Source organism: Talpa occidentalis, unplaced genomic scaffold, assembly GCF_014898055.3.
Source record: "Talpa occidentalis isolate TD23 unplaced genomic scaffold, MPIMG_talOcc4v2.1 talOcc4.4, whole genome shotgun sequence".
Classification (NCBI taxonomy): domain Eukaryota; kingdom Metazoa; phylum Chordata; class Mammalia; order Eulipotyphla; family Talpidae; genus Talpa; species Talpa occidentalis.
The window spans coordinates 49,719,560-49,739,285 of NW_023604295.1; the positions used below are offsets into that span (position 1 = coordinate 49,719,560).

The 19,726-nt window shown below is 36.9% G+C and overlaps 1 protein-coding gene across 3 annotated transcripts in view; it reads left to right on the forward strand.

Moving 5' to 3' along the window:
• Positions 1 to 19,726, forward strand: part of LSAMP (limbic system associated membrane protein) — a 615,816-nt gene that overhangs the window by 398,431 nt on the left and 197,659 nt on the right. For all 3 annotated transcript variants that reach the window (XM_054700551.1, XM_054700552.1, XM_054700553.1), the window contains exon 3: positions 13,936 to 14,061. In XM_054700551.1, the coding sequence (XP_054556526.1) occupies positions 13,936 to 14,061 (126 nt within the window). The remainder of the gene's footprint in view (positions 1 to 13,935; positions 14,062 to 19,726) is intronic.

Here is a 19,726-nt window from a genome sequence, read left to right on the forward strand (position 1 = left end):
ATCACGGCAGGGTGCAGAAGCAAGAGAAGAGAAATCTTTGACATTTTCTCCATAACATGCCCAGGGCTCTGAACAAACAGGTGGGACCCGAGAAGCTTCTATGTCTAGCTTCACATTTAGCTCAAGATTAATGAGAGACGCAACCCACTCGGGATTCATTTGTGGAAGCAGAGAGGAAACATTCCTTCTCCCCACTAATATGGTCCCCCTCTAGAATTTTAAAAAAGTGGAGGAAAAGAGAAGAGAAATCTCATATTACATTGGCCAAATCGAGGGGGAGAAAATGTAATTTAGGCAGCAAATAAGCATTGAGAGGATGACTCTAGTTTCCCTTGTAAAACTGTTTTAAGATTTTCAAGTTACAGGTATGAAAATTAAAAAAAAAAAATCATCAAAACCAAAAAGGCAAATTCTTAATCATATAATACTAATTGAACCTATTGCAAAGAAAATTAATTTCAATAAGTCAAATTTCCACAGCCTCTACACAATCAGTATTTCTGTCACTGCACTCAGCACAACCACCCACTCTCCCAGACACCCCTCTCTCCAATGGTGCTCTGATGGTCTTGGTAACTGTCCAATTCAATCAACATGGCAGGATATCATAGTCAGGAGAAGATGAGCTAGTCTTTGAATTATCAAGCCCTCCCCATATTGTTTGACACTCAGAAGAACTGGTTGTAAACTTAGTACTTTCACTATCTACCTTTCTGACATTGACCAAAAGAATATGCTTCACTGAGCCTCAGTTTTCCATCCAATAGGAAGGAGGTAGTGGTAATGCTTGTCTCAGATGAGAAACCAGGATAGGGTGTCGATCAAATAAGATGAGGCACACAGCAGTGTTTTGTAAATTGTATAATGTTATGTATTACTTAGGATATTATGATTGTTACTAGTTATCTTTATTATTTTTATTATTTCTCCTTTTCAAACTCCTTGTGTCTTTTTTCATTATTTAATGTTAGTTTGCCCTCCAACACAAATAAGAAAAAAATGGAGCTCTAGCTCATATTCATCAATTTGAGGTTTTCCTTTTCAGATCTTTTTCTCTCCACCTATTTACCTCTCTGGAATTCTCAAATCTACTTAGAATTGCAGTAGTATTCTACTTGTAGCTATAGCTAGCACTTGTAATAATTACAACGTTTTCTGCCGTTGCATACAATTTTTGAAAAATTATAATTGGCGTGACTGTATCAATTAATTCACAATGGTAACTGTTTGTTTAGAAGGAAATAATGTGAATGTACCACATTCTCTTCATAATGACTCATGGTAAACTTTGAACAGGGGCAATGCAAAGAAATAAATTCTAAAAACCTCCTGTTAATCCTATTCTTTGTCTAAATAGTCTATCTTCTGGGCCCTTGAGCAGTGGCAGGAAACAACTTTTATTATTTTCATTGTATCCGAGGCATGCTTTAGTTCACCCTAGTTGGTTTCTATTAGAATCTATCTCCTCCCTACACACAAAGTAAATCATGCCTTCAGCAACTAAAAAAATAAAATAGAATAGAATTTAGGCCAATAATGTGGGCATGAGACCATTAAGTTTAAGGGATTCTTACAAGGGCCAGAGTTATCTCTATATATTTCTGACTCCCAAAATGAAATAAAGAAACAAGATAATGGTAAGCCTTTTTAAAAAGGTTAGATTAAGTATTCTTAGAGGTTTTATGATAACCTCTGACTGGCATTTCTGCTGAAACAATAAAAACTGGCTGATCCAGTTTACAACTGTCATTGTATCCCATCCTTACCTCTTTCCATGTTTATAATAGTTTCTTTCTAGCTAAAGAATTCATCCATGGAGTATAAGCAAGATTTTCCTCACATTTAACTAAAAAAAACCCAAAAACAAAAATAAATAAATAAATAAAACTAATGGAACACACAAAAAATGGTTTGGTTGCCCATAATGATTCTCTAGGTATTTTGGACATGTCATGATTTAGGGCTAAATTTTATAGGTATAATATATATAAAATACATATATATATTTTATATACATTATATATATAATATTTAGGCCGAGCTATGCCAATATGTTCAATCCTTTAATCAATGTCTAGACATTTTAGATATATAATTTAAAAGTGTCAGAAAGGTATGAGAATGTACAATCATAAGAAAATAAGTTTCACCAAAATTTTAGTTTTTCATTTATTTATACATATTTTGTGTATATTTGTAGACTTCTCCATATTTATTTTATATATTTATACTCATTTATATCTTATTTTTATATTTTCTTTTGTGGAATAAGTAGTGGGTTTTTAGTACATGCTAGAAATACAAGTTTGAGTTTTCATCTTTTCTAAGAATTATATTGAACAATTCCCTTTAACATAGAAACATGTCTTTTTTAGTGCAAAGGGGGAAAGATGCACTTGCCTTTTCTCTAATAAAATCTCAGGGTGCCACCTCTTAGACCTTGGAATTCACCCAGTTGTTATTTGTCACCTACCCTAGGTAGCCTGATATTTTAGAGCTTTCCTCTCTGCTCCATACTCCCATATCTGCCAAATCACAAAACCATCTGCTCTGGTTGGACAGCATTGCTCTATTTTTTAATACTAGAAAGAAGAGACTTCTTTTGCTTATGTACATGGAACATAGCATTTTAGTTCCTTCTATCTATTGATGACAACCAGTTTTTGGATGCTTTCCCAGATTAGCAAAAACAGATATCTAAAAAGCTAGAATAAGGGTCTGAGAGTATGAGATTTTGGAGAAGTTGCTGACTTGCTGAGTAACTGCAGCCGCAGTGAGCAGAGTAAGGATAGTCCCATTTGTTCTTGAGCAAGGCAATGACCCAAGCATGGGAACAGCCATTGACATCCCACAGAGTAGACCGATTGCTGAAGCAGCAATAATGGCTACCCTTTGCTGACCATGAATGCAAATGTTGGTCCCGAATAATTTGTCCACTTCCTAAAGCAGTCCACACACTTAGATTCCAGACTAACTCTGAACACTTAATAAATATAAAAAAATGCCATTTTAATACTTTCTTTCTAGATATACTAGAGAATTCAACCATACATTAGTAACTACATCCCACATTTCATCCTAATACACACCACACTAAGTGGTGTATAAGTGAACCATTGTCCCACGACTACTGTGTTTGAGTTAGATCTGACCCACATAAAACATCCCTTTGGATGTGACTATTTTCTGGATGAATCTTTAGGTACTATTTTGTTATAAATTTGACTACCTAGCATGATTCTAGGAACTCATAGGATAGTGCCACTTAAGAATGTGTTCATGTAGGACTCAAAAACCCCCAAAACTCAAAAAGTATGCCTTGCCCAGGTTATATCTCTGGCTAACATAGTAAAATGCCAGCTACATCTCTGAGGGCTATGGTAAGTGAAGCTTCAGGCACTAACTTTTACTTACATGTGCAGTTCAGACACTATTTCTAACTGATTAAAAGAAAATGACCTTTTCTTGATTGCAGGTTGTTTTACTATGTCATTTTCATGAGCTTCTATGCTTCAGTTTTTCTGGCTTTGCCATGTGACTGCTCATCTGGCAATTGGCATTCATTTGTTTTATATGTATATTTTATTAATTTCTTGCCCTCTAAATTGTTAGCATAACATTCCTTTTTCATCAAGTTACTTCACTTATTGCATTAAAGCATTCATGTAGTCCTGGCTGGGAAATTTAAATAATTGATACTTAAGAGTTTCTCCTGCCCTCAGCTTCATCTGACACTGAAAGAATCTATAGTTTCCATATTTTCCCCACTCACCCATGAAATTTGTGTCTAAAAGGAATCATGTTCCTGTAGAGTGCTCCTTTTCAAATATGTGCTTCAGAGACTGTGTTTCTTATTTTATAAATTGATTCTAATAGCAGTGGAAACTAGTACTCCTGGAAAATAAATTATCAACGGCTATTTGTTTTATTCTATTGAAAGATCTAAGGCTTCAGAGACTCAAATTACAGATACAAACACCTAACAACATCTGCTGTCTTTAAGAATAACAAATAAAAAAGATTCCCTTTTACCTTTTGATTTTATAAATTATGTAATGGGGACAAAATTTTATTTGTAGAGCTTTTCTTGTTAGCCCAAGCATTAGACTTCTAAAGTTTTTGGTAAGCTTATTTCAATTATGGTTGTACACTCCCACATCTTTGTGTCACATTTTATTACAGGTATAAAATATCTATAATTTGGCTAAAGGGCTAAACATACTGCTACAGTTCTGTACCTTAGTAGATAAGAATTGAATATATATCTTTGGAGTGATTTATTCTGAATGCCATTATTAATGTTTCATTATGAATTGAAATAATTACCTAAACCTTTTGGCAATATTGGTGTCTGCAAAAATAGAACTAAAATGCCACCAGTCACAGAAATGCATGAACTATTTTTATCATATTAATTTAGGAAGAGTTAAGCCAGAGTTGCTTTATTAACTAGCATACATGTTCTGTACAATAACTTTTATAGAACCCCTAACAGTTTACAGAACAAGTTCACATACATTATCTTGTATTCCCCTCAGAGTAACCCTGTAAAATGTCCTAATATCAGCTGTGCACATTAATCCCAGTTATCATAGGAGAAAGCTCAGACTTGAAGAGATTTAAATAATCTGTGACTAATTTGTTTTATTCATTCAAAATTAGTTAAGCACCTATGATGTGCATGATGTTGAGAATTCAAAGCAAATATCAGTGAATTTGTGGTTGCCTTGTGAGCTAGTGGCAGGGAAGAATCAAAATCCCCTGACTCTCAATATAGTGTACCATGCTACATTTTCCAACCCTGTCATCCATCCTGGAAACGACCACACCATGCAGCAAAGAGTGCTTCAGTGGCATTTTCAGAAGCAAAATGCCAGGTTGGATGAATGTTTGATGTTTCACAAGATGGCATTTATGTGTTATGATATATATTTTTATTCTTATTGTTGAATTCTTGAATCATGCTTATTACAGCCTAGTACTGCTCAAGAAACTCCTGTAGATTTCTGAACCCAGTTCTTAGATAGACACACCCTACTGTTCCTCAGTTTGTTACATATGCAAAAGATATGGGTCATGTGGGATCATGTCTTTTACATATGCAAAAGACATGGATGGCTGAAGGTACTAGAGCCATCCCCCCCAAAAAAGCTTAGAAATTGAGATGTTGATAGCATTGTGTTTCTAATAACCCTCCTCCACCACATTCAGTAATACATAAACCTTACTCTAACTTCAAATGAATAATGACTAATAAAACCAAATTGTTGCCAATTTGTATCATTAGCAATGGTATCTTGAATACAAATAAAAACTGCTAATTATTTGAGGTTAGAGAAATGAGCCAAATGACCACTTTTCTTCTGTCCTCTGAAACTCATTATTTTCCTTCTGTAAGATGATCAGTCAGGGGCCAAAGATGGAGATACTAAAACATTCAAATCAAATGCAGAATTAGGATTCTTTTTAAAGCAGTATGTACTGACTGACAGCAATCAATGCTAAACCGGTAACTAACATGGTTAGGTGGAAATCCACAATGAGATGACAATAATTTACCTTTACAAAAGGGCACCCTTGTACATTTTCCCCTCACTATGACTACTTCTCAATTTGCCAAAATTAGATTTATTTGGCTTAAGCTAATAGAAATGGACTGACTAATTTTATGTAAGAAGGAAGTAATTTATTGGAAGAATATGGAATAACTCACAGAATCACAGGAAAAGCAGAAAACTCTTTCCTTTAAAAACACAGAAATCATGCATCTCTAGGGATACAAGCTGCAGATACGAGTGAAAAATAATAGTCCTTTCAGGAGCCTCGCCTTTGATGATATGTATTAGCTAACTATTACTGCTGAATAAACTGCTCCAAAATTGAGGGACATAAAAAATAGCTATTGTTTATTTTTCACTAGTGTGTAAACCAGCCAATCTAGGGGTTGTCAGATTTAACACATAACAATATAGGATGCCCAGTTAAATTTGAATTTTAGGTAACAAATTTGTTGCATAAGTGTGTACCATGCAATGTTTGGAACATGGCTATACTAAAAAATAAATAAATACAAGAAATATTTGCTGTTCATCAGAAGTCCATACCCTGTATTTTTCTGGCAGCCCTATCTGACACTTACCACTCTTCTCCTGGACCTGCAGACTCAGTTGACATTACTTTCATGCTGGTGGCACAGGCACAAGACCAAATCAGTCCAAATTGTCAAGACTCTGCTTATATTCCCTATGATGATATTCTTGCCCAAAACAAATAACATGAACCAGAGATGGAAAAATGTGTGCCAGCCACTGTAGAAGAGCATGCGCATGGCTTGGGAAATGGATATAGAGGAAAAATGGAGAATGGTTGCCATTGAAGCCATCTCCCTCTGGTTGAATCAGCTTCAACTTGTCTTGGGTTATTCCTTATAAAATCCTAGTTCCAGGAGCAAGAGTATAACTTCAGATCTTATGCCCTTGCCTCCTCCATGGGAGAATGGGTCACTTGATGGACAGCCCCAATAAGCCAACGACTGTTTCTTCAAAGGAAATCTAGGGCAACTTAGCAGAAGAAGGCGGCCTAGATTTGAGCAGCTAAAACTGTCATTTTATGTCTCTGATGTTACCTACATGTACATTTTTGGCCATGCATGAGGTATTAGTTTTATATAAAAGAAGGAAAGGAATGAGTTGGAATCTATTGAACTACACAAACATGTGCTGGTAGCTCTGTCCACAAAAGCCAGGACAGACCCTGAGATCTAGGTGGGAGTGTGTAAAGAAACTACAAAAGAATGAGAAGGGACAATAAACCAGCGTGGGTTGCCTGGCAGGGTCGCAGCATCGGAGTGGCACAGGACAAAGGAAAGACAACTCTTAAGTCCAAATGGAGAGAGACCTAGAGGGGCTTACCTCTCAGGAGCACAGTGCCTTTCCAAGGGCAGTCTCACATTTATTGGGGATCAGCGTCAGTGAAGGTGAGCAAGTATGTGGAGAAATGTACGTGGTGAGGATGTGTACTGGAGATGCATAATAGTCTGTGTGTGATGGGTACATGTATTGGGGGTGCTTAATAGTCTGTATGTAGTGGGGATGTGTATTGGGGATGCATAATTATCTGGCACAAGACAGTGGGGAGTGAACAGGGCCTGTTACCTGGGGGACCCCATTGTTCCTGCTGATCAAAACATCCTATCTCTTGTTCCTGTTCTCCCTTAACTTTCTGTCAAGGTAGTCTAGCTGGTTTTGCTAATCTGGCCATAAAATCTGCCTGCTGTTTTCAGCAGATACTGGTTTCCCAGTATGTTCCTTATACCAAGACTTTTGTCCTGGTGAAAGGCCCCCTGCCTGACTCTCCCTTTTAGCTTGACCAGCAGGAACTCTGGGCATCAAGACAATAGCCCTGAGAACAAGGGGGACTGGGAAATCCACAAGGGTGAAAGAGCCATGTTGGGTCATATCTGATTTAATTCTGGTGCATTGAACAACTGAAGAAACTTATATATTCAGATCCACCTAGAGGTTAGCATGGCTTTAGAAACTATCATTCAATTTTTACTGTTAAAAAAAAAAAGTTCATTTCCTTAACACAGAATTTATGTGTATTTCAAGGAAAGAATATCAGCTATACAATAATTCACACTTTAAAATTACAACTATTAAATATGGCATATTTTAATATAAATTAAAACCCTCAAGATTCCTTCAGATAATAAATTTTTCTCTTGTCATGAAAGGAGGACAGCTCTAAATTATATTTCCACTCAACATTTTAGGAGGTGTTCATCCAATAAACAATGAATTTTAGAACTGGTAAAACATAACAATAGTGTGGTGTCCAAAAGATAAATGACTTATACTTTAAAATAGTTTGATACACTTACTTGGCATGGTAAATAATGTTGATAGTCATATGCTTCCCAGAAATGAATTTCTGGTAAGCTTGGTAGCACATTATAGAGTAATTTTGAAAACCAAAATTCAAAATGATATATACATTTTATATTATTTAACAAATAACATTGGGGGAATTGACTAAAAAATCATGGGAAAAAATATGGTTATAGCACTCACCAAAAATAACCTCGATGTGATTTCAAACAAATTCTTGAAAGAAAATGTAAAGATACGCTTTTAACTGATCTTATATTAGGAAAGAACCTCATAGGCACCGCAGCAATAGAAGATATCAGAGAAGGGACATCAGCAAAGAAATCTGAAAATTTTGCAAAACAAAAATGATTATAAACAAAATTAAGAAGTTAGGAATAAATTAGGGACATTACAAATAACATGACAACAAAAGGTCAATTCCCTGCAGGATAAGGATCTGGCATTAATCGTTAAGAAAAACAAAATAATCCAGACAAAGTGAAGAGATCACTGAAACTGAATAGGTTGAAAACGTCAAATAAATAATTCATAGAATTACATTTAGGAAAATATAATAAATCACACTAATATCCTGTGAATAAAAATTGTGAGGGAATATTCCAGGAAGGAAAAAAAAAAAATAGCAGTCATACTGCAATAACCCAAGAATTGAGCATAAATCAATATTACGGTGATTTTGATAAACAACTTATGTTTGCTGATGCAAATAAGATTATCATGTTAAACATTATTTCCTAGGTAGTCATCCTTGATAATAATCAAAGCAGAGCAAAATAATAGTATTTGGAACCACTGTAGCAGAAATGAATAATCTAGAGGAAGTATGAGACATCTATAAACTTTAGGCTATGGTCTAAGCTTTATTATTCATTAGCTATATAATTTTACCTATTTCGCCCCCTATTTCCACATCGATAAAGTGGCAGTAGTAATGAGATATCTCTTACTTTCCAGAATCTTTATAAAGATTTTACAAGATAAAAGAAAAATTTGACTTGCCACTAGTATATTATCAGTGATGGTGGCATAACATAAACTCCATAAATTTCATTAGAAAACTAGGAATAAATTATTAAACCATTATTTTAGAAGTGATGTATATTTTATATATGTGTGTATGTACACATATATGCATATATTTTATATATGTAATACATGTTATATATATAACATATATGCATATATTTTTATATATGTAATACATGTTATATATATATATGAATGACTGTAGACAAGAAAAAGTAAGTTAAAACTCAGAAAAATCTCTAATTGAGAAAATTAGACATCAAGTTTGTCTTGCTTCCTGTGTTCCTGAACTACTCAAACTCTTCCCTGCTCTATTTTTTTTTTCTCCACTGAGTCAAAGAAGTTGAAATAGTGAAATCAATGGCTAGAGGGGTTGCTAGAAAAATATTGATAAAATCTGTATTTTTCTGTTTCAAAATAAAAGTGTGCTCTTTTTGACAAATGTTCAATGAGATGACTTCCTTGAGCTCAGAAAAGAGCTGGGGGTAAAATTTCACAAATACTTTTTCACTCTTTGAGTACCAAATCCAAGTACTATGCCATTTAAGATGCAGTGGTCGAGAATGCAAAGGCCTTCCTGCCTGCCACTTCAGTAAAGTGACAGTCACAGGTAAATAATGGAGCTAGTAACTCAGGGCTGTGGTGAAGAAATGCAGAGCACAGTGTGAAAACACAGGAAGGGTACTTCATTCAATATGAAGTCAGGAGCTAGGTGGGATAGGGTTGAAGTGGAGGATAATAGGGCAATATTCTGGGAAAAGTGAGAAAATAATCTGATAAGCTGAAACCTGAAGTGAGAAAGGGCCTAACCAGACAAAGAGTCAACAGAAAAGATAGCCCATGCTTTAAAACAAAATAGAATGTTGGGCCTCCCTGGCGGCCTATGGGTAAAGTTTCATCTCTATCACTGCTAAGGCCTGAATTCGATCCCAGCCAGGGAGCTAGCCCACTTATGGCGTAGCAGACCTCTCCTGACTCGCCCACTGCTCCCCTCAGCAGTGTGTTTCAGTCAGTCTGCCTGTTCTGTTCCCCACTCTGTCTCTGGTGAATCCTCTCACCCCCCACACCTCTGGCCTATACCCCAGTTCTTATATGCACAAATAAATAAAAGTAAATCTTTAAGAAAATGTATCTCTCAGCTTCATTCATTATGCTCAATTCCTATACTTACTTACCTCATTCCAGGTGCTTTCTGGCCAGGGTTCTAACTCATGCTTCAGTGGCTGGCGATAGCATGATAGTGCTGAGACTTAACCCCTTGTGCCACCAGGGAGGCCCAAACCTGAGAGATATTTGAAAAGCCACAAAATATGTGATCTATTTTATTTATTGTATCATTCTTTTATTGATGTAATGTTGATTTACAACACTGTACATGATTCAGAAGTGCAGTTTTCCCACCTCTTTAGGTGTATGTCACACATCTTAGAAAAGCTAAGACCCTCATAATATTTTCCTTATAAGAGAGGTAATTTTGTCAAAGGTAATAATTCTTTGGGGCTTGGCCATTGGCATTCTTTTGTTTTATAAATGTTCATGTTTTGTTTTTTTTTTTTTTTTTTATAGAGGCATGTTTTATTTATTTATTTGTTTGGTTGGTTGGTTTTTTGTTTATACATGCACTGGGTACAGTCAGAAGCGCGGGAGGGTGAGAGAATTCACCAGAGCCAGAGCGGGGAGCAGAACAGGCAGAAGGACCGAAGTACACTGCTGAGGGGAGCAGCGGGCGGCAGGAGAGGTCTGCGCGCCATGTGGGACCCTCCTCCAGTGGCTGGGGAGCAGCCGGGGATCGAACCGGCGCTGCAGAGGCCGCGGGCGGCTTCGCAACCCAGCACTCAACCGCTGCGCCACCGGGGAGGCCCCTAAATGTTCATGTTTTTATATTGGCATATGGTGTCACCCCCTGTATACTTTTTTCTTTTTTGCCAGAACATATCTCTATTTCTGCTCTCAGTGTTGTGTCCTGTCTTGCAATTTAGAATTAACAACAGCTTTCATACATGAGCTCTTATAATTGTTATATAGCTTCTTGTTACAGGTTTTAGATTATTGAAAAAAGTACCTAATATATGTGACTTTTGTTGTTGAATGACAATACAATTTATAGTTTAGTGTTTTGAAGATATTCAGAACACTGGCATACTCAGCAGTACAATAGAACAAATGAACATTCAAGTATACTGCATTCTAAGTCTGTCAATATTTCATAAGGGGATCACCCTTGATAAGCCATTTTGGCTTCCTGCACCTCACATTTTTATCTATAAAATGGGAATAACCTTTTAGGTCTTTACAGTAAAAACCTGGGTTACTATATTGCAAGTCAGTATGTGAGTATAAGATAAGGACCCTTTACTCCAAAAGAGAAAAGAGATAATAACAACCCTACAATTGGAAACTGCCAAACAATGGGAACCAGCTACCTTCTACTTCTTTCACTGGTTTGATTTCATTCATGGTTCCCACCCAGAGGTCTATCAGGTGTCATTAAGAGAAGAATGTTAAGGTCATGAATGTCCTTCTCCTGTTTCCTTCTTGTGACATTCTAAGCTGGCCAGTTACCTTCATACCATCATTTTCCTCTTAAGGGATCTACAAGGGTTGTCAGGCAGCTGGTTCTACAAGCAGAAAATGTCACTGTTTTATTCTTCACTACACAGAGTCCCCAATGGGCAGGAGAGTGAGAAAAATAAAATAACATAAAATTCCTTTATTATTGAACTGCTTCATGCTTTCTTGTTCTCCTCCCTCCCTCTGACATGTACTTTCTCAGGGACAGTATGAATAACTACAAGTAAAAAAAAAAAAAAAAAAAAAGGAAAATCACAGTCAAACCATAAACTCTGCTATTTGTAATCAGTGCATAACCTTTCTGATGAAATTTGTGGGTAATTCACTTCCCACTTAAGCCTACCAATATGAGATCTAATGTTCTGCCCTGAACACTAATGAAGGAAGTCAGACGGCAGTACAGCTAGCCCTTGGGGACTCATTTCTCACATCACCAAAAAGTAATTTCTGTCATTTTCGGCCATCTGGTAGCTGGGTTGTGAAGATGAAGTTTCTTTCAAGTAGTGCTTAAGAGCATGGGGCCTGGAGTCTGCCTGTATTCAAGTCTTTATGTTTCTTGCTTAGTCCACACTCTATCTCAGATTCCACTTTTAAATAAAATCCTCATACTGTAACCAAGGCTAAATGGTTAAATTGTTTTCAGACCTTTCAAGAGCACAAAAAGAATAAACTTTCTATCTGAGACTTGCATTCACAGATGAACAGAAACAGCCTTGAGCTGAGCTCCAAGGCCAGTTAGAAACTGAAAATACAGATAGAAGGGGCTACTCAGAAGTGGGACACCTTAATTCCTGGCCCTGGGCTTTTATAAGCAAAATCTTTTCTAATTGGTTTGATTGAATGGGACCCTTACGTGGCCCATGGTCACTGGTACTATAATATACATATTTCATTTGATCTTCGGTCTTTGTCTCCTGAATTACTTAGTTACTATTGTCTCTAAAAGGCTGGAGGCATTAAAATTTCCAAATAATTATGATTCAAGGATATAAACAGTTGGGATTACAGCCTGCCATCATGTGACAACCAATCATGTCTCAAGTTAGCTAGGGAAAGAGTATTCCTTGATGGCCCCAAACCTCTGCCCCTACTCAGCAAGAAGGAGTTCCAGATGATGGACCCTCATTCATTGTACCTCAAGAATGAGGAGCAGAGTACAGACAGTAGGAAACTGTCACCCATCTGGTAAACTTAAGTTCCTTAATCTTGCCTTGTTTATCCTTCCTCTGCTCCTGTTTATCTTTTCTTGCAGACAGAACAAGAACACCAGGCAAAACTGGCTGAAGCCAAGATGGAGGTAGAAGTAACAGGGGTTAAGACACCTCATTACCATAGTAAAAAGCACACCCTAGAGCCAGGACAAATCTGGTTAAGACCAAACTTGGAAGAAAAAAGGTCCTGGGGCAGTTCCTGGAAAACCCTGCATTTTATCCGAAAATCCTATTGACATAGACCCTTTAAAACTTCTCCCTTTTCTTAGAACTCCCCCATGTAAGTTTCTGTTTCTCCCCAATTCTGAGAAATGGCCTTTGTGACAACAGTCTGCATGTCCTCAGATTTTCCAGCATCTGGTTAAACCTGATTTCCTTTCATGAACTCTTGTCTCTTGCGCTTAAGTTTATGAATGGAGAGCAGCCAGACCCCTCCAAAATTCCTAACACAATAGGAAATCATTTCCTTATGATAAGGAGTTATTGAAGTAATAGTTGCAAAGTAGTTCACATAGGGTCTTATATACAGTAAATGTTTAAAGTTAGTTATTATCAAATTATAGTAACGATGGTAGTAATAGTATTAAGAGTATTTTTGTAATGTCTACCTATCTGTGACATAGAACTCATTAATTCAGTTTTTAAGCTATAGGGTACATCTTCTGGTCTGCCATACACCAAAATGATACTTAGAAGCCTTCAATTACAGTGATTAACAGATGGTTTCCTTATATGACTAGACTGTAAGTTACCAGGTATAAACCACATATTCATAGCACAACGGTGCAATCTCACACTAAATAGCACTATTTTTCCTGGCATTTGGAGCAAAAACTGGGCTAGATTAACTTTATATACAGAAGAAAATATAAGTAATCATGATAAGCTTATTCTTAATATTTATATAAATGTGCATGCCCTCTGATATCCAGATAAGGTCCATTCTAATCAGAAAAAGATCTAAGAAATTTTCTCTACGCTATTCTGTTTTTCATAAAATGCATGGCTATAGTGGAGAGATTCTTACCTTATAGTAAAACTCACACCTTTTGTCTTTTACTAATTGTCTAAGAAAGTCTTAAAGCATCTTGGCTTCTTACCACAACATTCCAAGTGGTTTAAGTCATAAAAGTACTTAGCTCAAATTTGCTTCTTCCAGCACATGGACATCAAATCTGCCTATATAGATAAGGTTCTAGATATGGTTCTTTATTCCATTTACTTTGTCTTTACAGTTCCACCAAAGATCTCCAACATCTCCTCGGATGTCACTGTGAATGAAGGCAGCAATGTGACCCTGGTCTGCATGGCCAATGGTCGTCCCGAACCTGTTATCACCTGGAGACACCTTACACCGACTGGTAAGCAACCTTGCATTTTCCAAATGGCCACACTGTTTATTCCTGTACTTTTGAAATTCAATTGGAAGTCAAAGGCAAGGACCTTACTGTGAAAATACCAACATCACTATTATAAAGAATTTATTTAGCATCCTCCTGGTTTTTGCTAATATGTTCATCTCTATAAAGTCTATTATTATAGTTGTAGATATTGTTTCTCTATCATCTATCTGTCCATAGATAACTACACTACCATAGATTTTGTATGATAATGCTATCATATTTCATATTAATTAGAAACCTCCCTTAAGGCAAGGGAACTAATATATAAGCATTAAATGACTTGAGATTATGTCAAAAATATATACTACTTTGGTGTTTGAATGTCTTGGAGCAATGTTTTGTGTGTATTTTGTTTTGCTTGGCTTTTAATTATAGTTTCCAAATATGTAGCACCCTATCCTTGGCATCCTGGCTCTGTGGAGGGTCATCAGGCATGGACTAAGGGGAGTGAGCTCATTATGGATCCCCAGCTTTGGTGCTAATTCAGTAAAAATGAGAATCTCCTTTCTCAGGAATGGTTTCTGCATCCTTCTTTACCATTTCTTACATCTGTCACCCTAATTGGGTTCTGAGATCCTTCTACTTTTGAGCTTCATTTACTATTTCACTTTATCATTTAGGATTGATTGCATACACACTCCCCTAATCTACAGGCTGCTTTTTTATATACAAAACAATGCATTTACAAAATTTGGACTTTACAGAATGGGGCCTGCTATTTAATTTTTTCTGAAAGATGAGCTATGAATTAATTATACCTACAACTGTCATTGATTTTGGTAGATAAGCCCCAGTTTTTAACTGGTTTATGTCTAATAATCTAAGAAATTTCCTCATGTAAATATCTAAAAACTTAATTTACTACTTATTCATTTTGGAATGAATGCCATGAAAAGTTTTTATACAAAGTGAAACATATAGTGGGAATGATGCTCCTACGAGGCTTGGCAACTATTGATAGTGTCTTCAAAAACCTGTACTTTGTGATGTGAGAATATGGGTCTCCATTTCATGATAGCCCTCAAATTAATTTCTTTGGTGAAATTGGGGCCAAGCTGTAGAAAGGTATCTTATTTATGTAGGTATTCTTATTAGAGGCTTCTATTTTCTTAAGAAAATGTCACTCAACACCCATCCTTATTGTTAATGCATGCACCTTGTCATTTATTCATAACATATAAGAGCAATAAATGAGGCATTTATTTGGAATATCAACCTCAAACTCATTTCTTCTTAGCCCCATTTTTTTTTTAAGATTTATTTATTTAAGCACTTGGTACAGTCAGAAGCATGGGAGGGTGAGAGAATTCACCAGAGCCAGAGCGGGGAGCAGAGCAGGCAGAAGGACCGAAGTACACTGCTGGGGGAGCAGTGGGCGGCAGGAAAGGTCTGAGCGCCATGTGGGGCCCTCCTCCGGTGGCCGGGGAGCAGCCGGGGATCGAACCGGCGCCGCAGAGGCCGCGGGCAGCTTCGCAACCCAGCGCTCAACTGCTACGCCACCGGGGAGGCCCATACTTCACATTTTAAATATGAAGGATTGTCTAAAGAGGTCAACACTTTAGATAATTTAGAACTAAATTCATGCTTGAATGTATTTTAAAAAATACAGGAAATGGTATATAAATTACACATTAATTATATGAATTTTATTTTTTAAATTTATTTATTTTTACATCATTGTTCATTTTTAAACAATATATATATATTTTTTACCCTCCCAGGTATAGTCCTCATAGAAGTTCCTTCACCAATGTACCCGTGCACCATCACCACAGTCCCCTGTGCTCCTCCCTCCCTCCCTCTGATCCCTCTCCTGCCTCCTCCCATGCACGATGTCTCTGATTTATAATTGTCTACTTTTGTTTTGTTGTGTTTTGTACTGCTATTATTTTTTCACACTGATGTCTTATTTGGTTCCCCTATATTCCTTCTATAAGTGAAACCATCCGATATTTTTCTTTTTCCTTCTGACTTATTTCACTGAGCATAATTCCTTCTAGCTCCATGTATGTTGCTGCAAATGGCATGAGTTTATCTTTTTTGATCGCTGAATAGTATTCCATTGTTTATATATACCACATCTTCTTGATCCAGTCATCTATGTTTTAGGCATTTGGATTGTTTCCAGGTTTTACCTATTGTAAATAGTGCTGCAATAAACATAGGGGTACACGTGTTCTTTTGAATCAATGTTTTTGTGTCTTTTGGGTAGATCCCTAGAAGTGGAATTGCTGGATCATATGATAGCTCCATTTTTAATAGACTGAGTAACCTCCAGACCGCTTTACATAGAGTTTGGACCAGTTTGCCCTCCCACCAGCAATGTAGTAAACAAACTGTGTGGGATTGTGGAGCTTCAGACTCATATATAGACCAGTCTTACTTTCATCTTGTTTTCTAACCATCATTTTTTTTTTTCATATATAGCAACAATTTTTTTAAAGATTTATTTGTTTATGTATACAAGAGCTGGGGCATAGGCCAGAGGTGTCTGGGGTGGGAGCAGTGAAAGAATTCAGCAGAGACAGAATGGGGAGAATAACAGGAAGATTGACTGAAATACATTGCTGAGGGGAGCAGAGGGTGAGATAGGTGAAGTCTGCTGAGCCATGTGGATCACCTCCCCGGCTGGGGATGGACCTTGTGCTGCAGTAGCTATGGATAGCTCCATAGTGCTGATGCCTAACCCCTTCAGCCACCAGGGAGGCCCAATAGTGGCAAATTTTATAATTAATATGAATGTTTATATGAACATATTACTTACAAATCTCAATTTTTATTGTGAGCAAATAATAGATAAAGGAAGGGGAGATGGGATAAAGGAAGATAGATTATATTCAAGTTAAAATCAAGGAATGAACTCCATTAGTAAAAAAAAAAAAATGTTATTTCTTTTGTCCTTATTGACTAGTAAATAGTTTTTTGTTTATGTCAGAAAAATGTTCTTACTGACCTGAATCCAAAGATAGATTCTTTTTTATCCCTTGAATTGCTACGAATTCTGAGAGAAAACCAGAGTTTCAAGGTCACCCCAAGCTTGGTTTAGTTTAGATCTTCATGGCTAAATGAATATACTTTCTAAATGAACATGTGATATGAACCCTGAATAACCTGGTTTTTCGAGATGTTTTAAGTCAACTAAACCAGAGGGCAAGTGAGATCTATCAGAGTAAATGCAGCATTGACCTACCCTCAGAGTACTCTTGAGACTTCAAAATCAACTAGTAAAATAAGTGTACTCACATGGACTCCCAATAGTAAGGCCAAGGGTCAGCAAACTGCAGCTAGTGGACCAAATCCAGCCTGCCCCAATTTTGTGCTGCCTTTTAGCTAAGAATGTTTTTCAAATGTTTTTCAAATGGTTGAGGAAAAAAATTAAAAGTTGAATTCTGTTATTTAATATGGAAAAAATATGTGGCATTCAAATTTCATTGCCCATAAATAAAGTTTTATTGTAACACAGTCATGCTCATTCATTTATGATTATCTATAGCTGCTTTAGTTCCAAAACAGCAAAGTGAGTGGTTCAAACAAAGGCAGTTTCGTCCACAAAACCTAAAGGATTTTCTATCTGGCCCCTCACAAAAATGTTTCCAGGACCCTGACCAAGACCATGGCTTGGGGCACAGGGAAGGGATTTTTCTGTTCTCTGTTTCCCTCTGGGACTTTGGGAATATCCTCTATTAAATTCCTAAAGAATTCTCAAGGGAAATAATGTTATTCTTCTATAATCCTCTATCTAGACCCCCTCTGTGGGTCAGATTCTTTACTGGCACATGCAAAACTAGCTCCCTGCTGCACTCACAGGCTCAAAGGTAGAGTGTAATTCTCCCTGACAATAGGCATTAATTCTGAAACCTACTATTTCATCTTTTTCACATCTGACCTAAATAACCACTTGATCATAATCATATTTCTGGTGACAGGAGAGAGAATTTGACTTTACTCTTCTATAAATGAAACTAGGAATTTTTTGGGCTTTTTTTTCTTCTTTCAAAATTTGGAAACAGAGGGTGATCCTTTTCAACCTATAACATGAAATCTTTCTTGAATACACCCGATGAAGAGGCTCTGCTTCCTTTGTGACAGCAAAGCTGCCTACACCGTGGCCATGTGAGCAAAAAAAAAAAAAAAAAAAAAAAAAAATTCAGCTAGCTTTGTTCAATTATTAATTGTACCTTCAACAGTACAGAGTGTGACTGCCTTGCAGAGAAAATGTACCTGTAATTAGCTCGACCCCACAGGGACATAGAGCGCTGAAAGGGGGAAGATTCCATGCAGGTTTACAAGTACCTGATTACCTGTCATTTGATGACATGATGGGGAGAGAAGGAAAGAGGATGCAGGTACATTTTTATGGGGAGAAGAATATTACCTTTTATTCAGTTCTTTTAAAAACAAAAAATAAAGCTTTGCTGTTTCCCTTCCATTTGACATATGAAATTTCTTTTTCAAGTATATTGCGAGTGTTCTTAAAGAGGGAAATGAGGGCCTCCCCTGGTGGCGCAGGTGGTTGAGCGCAGCACTGTAAAGCTGTTCGCAGCCTCTGCATTGCGGGTTCGATCCCAGCCTCCTAGTGAGAATCCCACATGGTGAGGCAGACCTTTCCTGTCTCACTCGCTGCTCCCCTCAGCAGTGTATTTCAGTCAGTCTTTCTCTTCTGTTCCCCGCTCTGTCTCTGGTAAATCCTCTTACCCTCCCACACATCTGGCCTGTACCCCATTCTTGTATGCGTGAATAAATAAATCTTTTTAAAAAATAAAAAAAGGAGGGAAATGAGAAAAATGGTGAATCTTTCATATGTGCAGAATCAAAATGCCTACCTGACTTGGAAGTAATGATTGTCTTTCTTACATTGTTAATTTATTAATTTGTATATTCAAAATTATGTGTCACGTATATGGTTGTAAAATGTGACCTATTTTCTCTTTTAATTAAGTTAGTCTTTCATAATCCTATAACTTCCAGAGGGCAATTGCTCCATAACATGTACTTTCTATGGAGTGTTTGATCTCCCTTCTGTGAGTGATGCTGCTCCCATCTTCATTTGACTTTATTTATAAATCATCTTCTCACAATCCAGAGGAAGTCCTTTTCTCACGTGTGCCCCATGTGGAATCAGGATTGTTCAGGGTAACAAAAATGTTTCTATGTGTTTCATGCATTTCATTTCTACAAAGGTTTTCATAACCTCAGTAACTTTCTGTACCTGAAAAACTCAACAGACTCACTGAGGATTTAGCCTCTCAGACTTAGAATAACTTAGTGGTGCTTTTCAATTCTCTTGTCTAAGCCAGAGACCAGATTTGACATCAACACAGAGTATAGAAATCTTATTTAAGCAATATTTTGTATTTTGATGGGTTGGGTGGGAAACACTTTGTGTGTGGGAGAACCAAAAACACTTCAAAGAATCTGCAAACCCATTTCTGATTGCATGGGTTTTGGGTTTTAAAGTCACTTGATTGGAGATTTCCTTGCAGTTTATTTCCAAGTTTGAATTGGAAGGCCCTTGCCTGATGTCTCTCTTGAACTCTATTAATGCTATAACCCCATCTGCTTTATTTCTAATTTTATAACTCACTTAATTATTAATACTGCCAGCCTAGGCTCTGCCCTATGG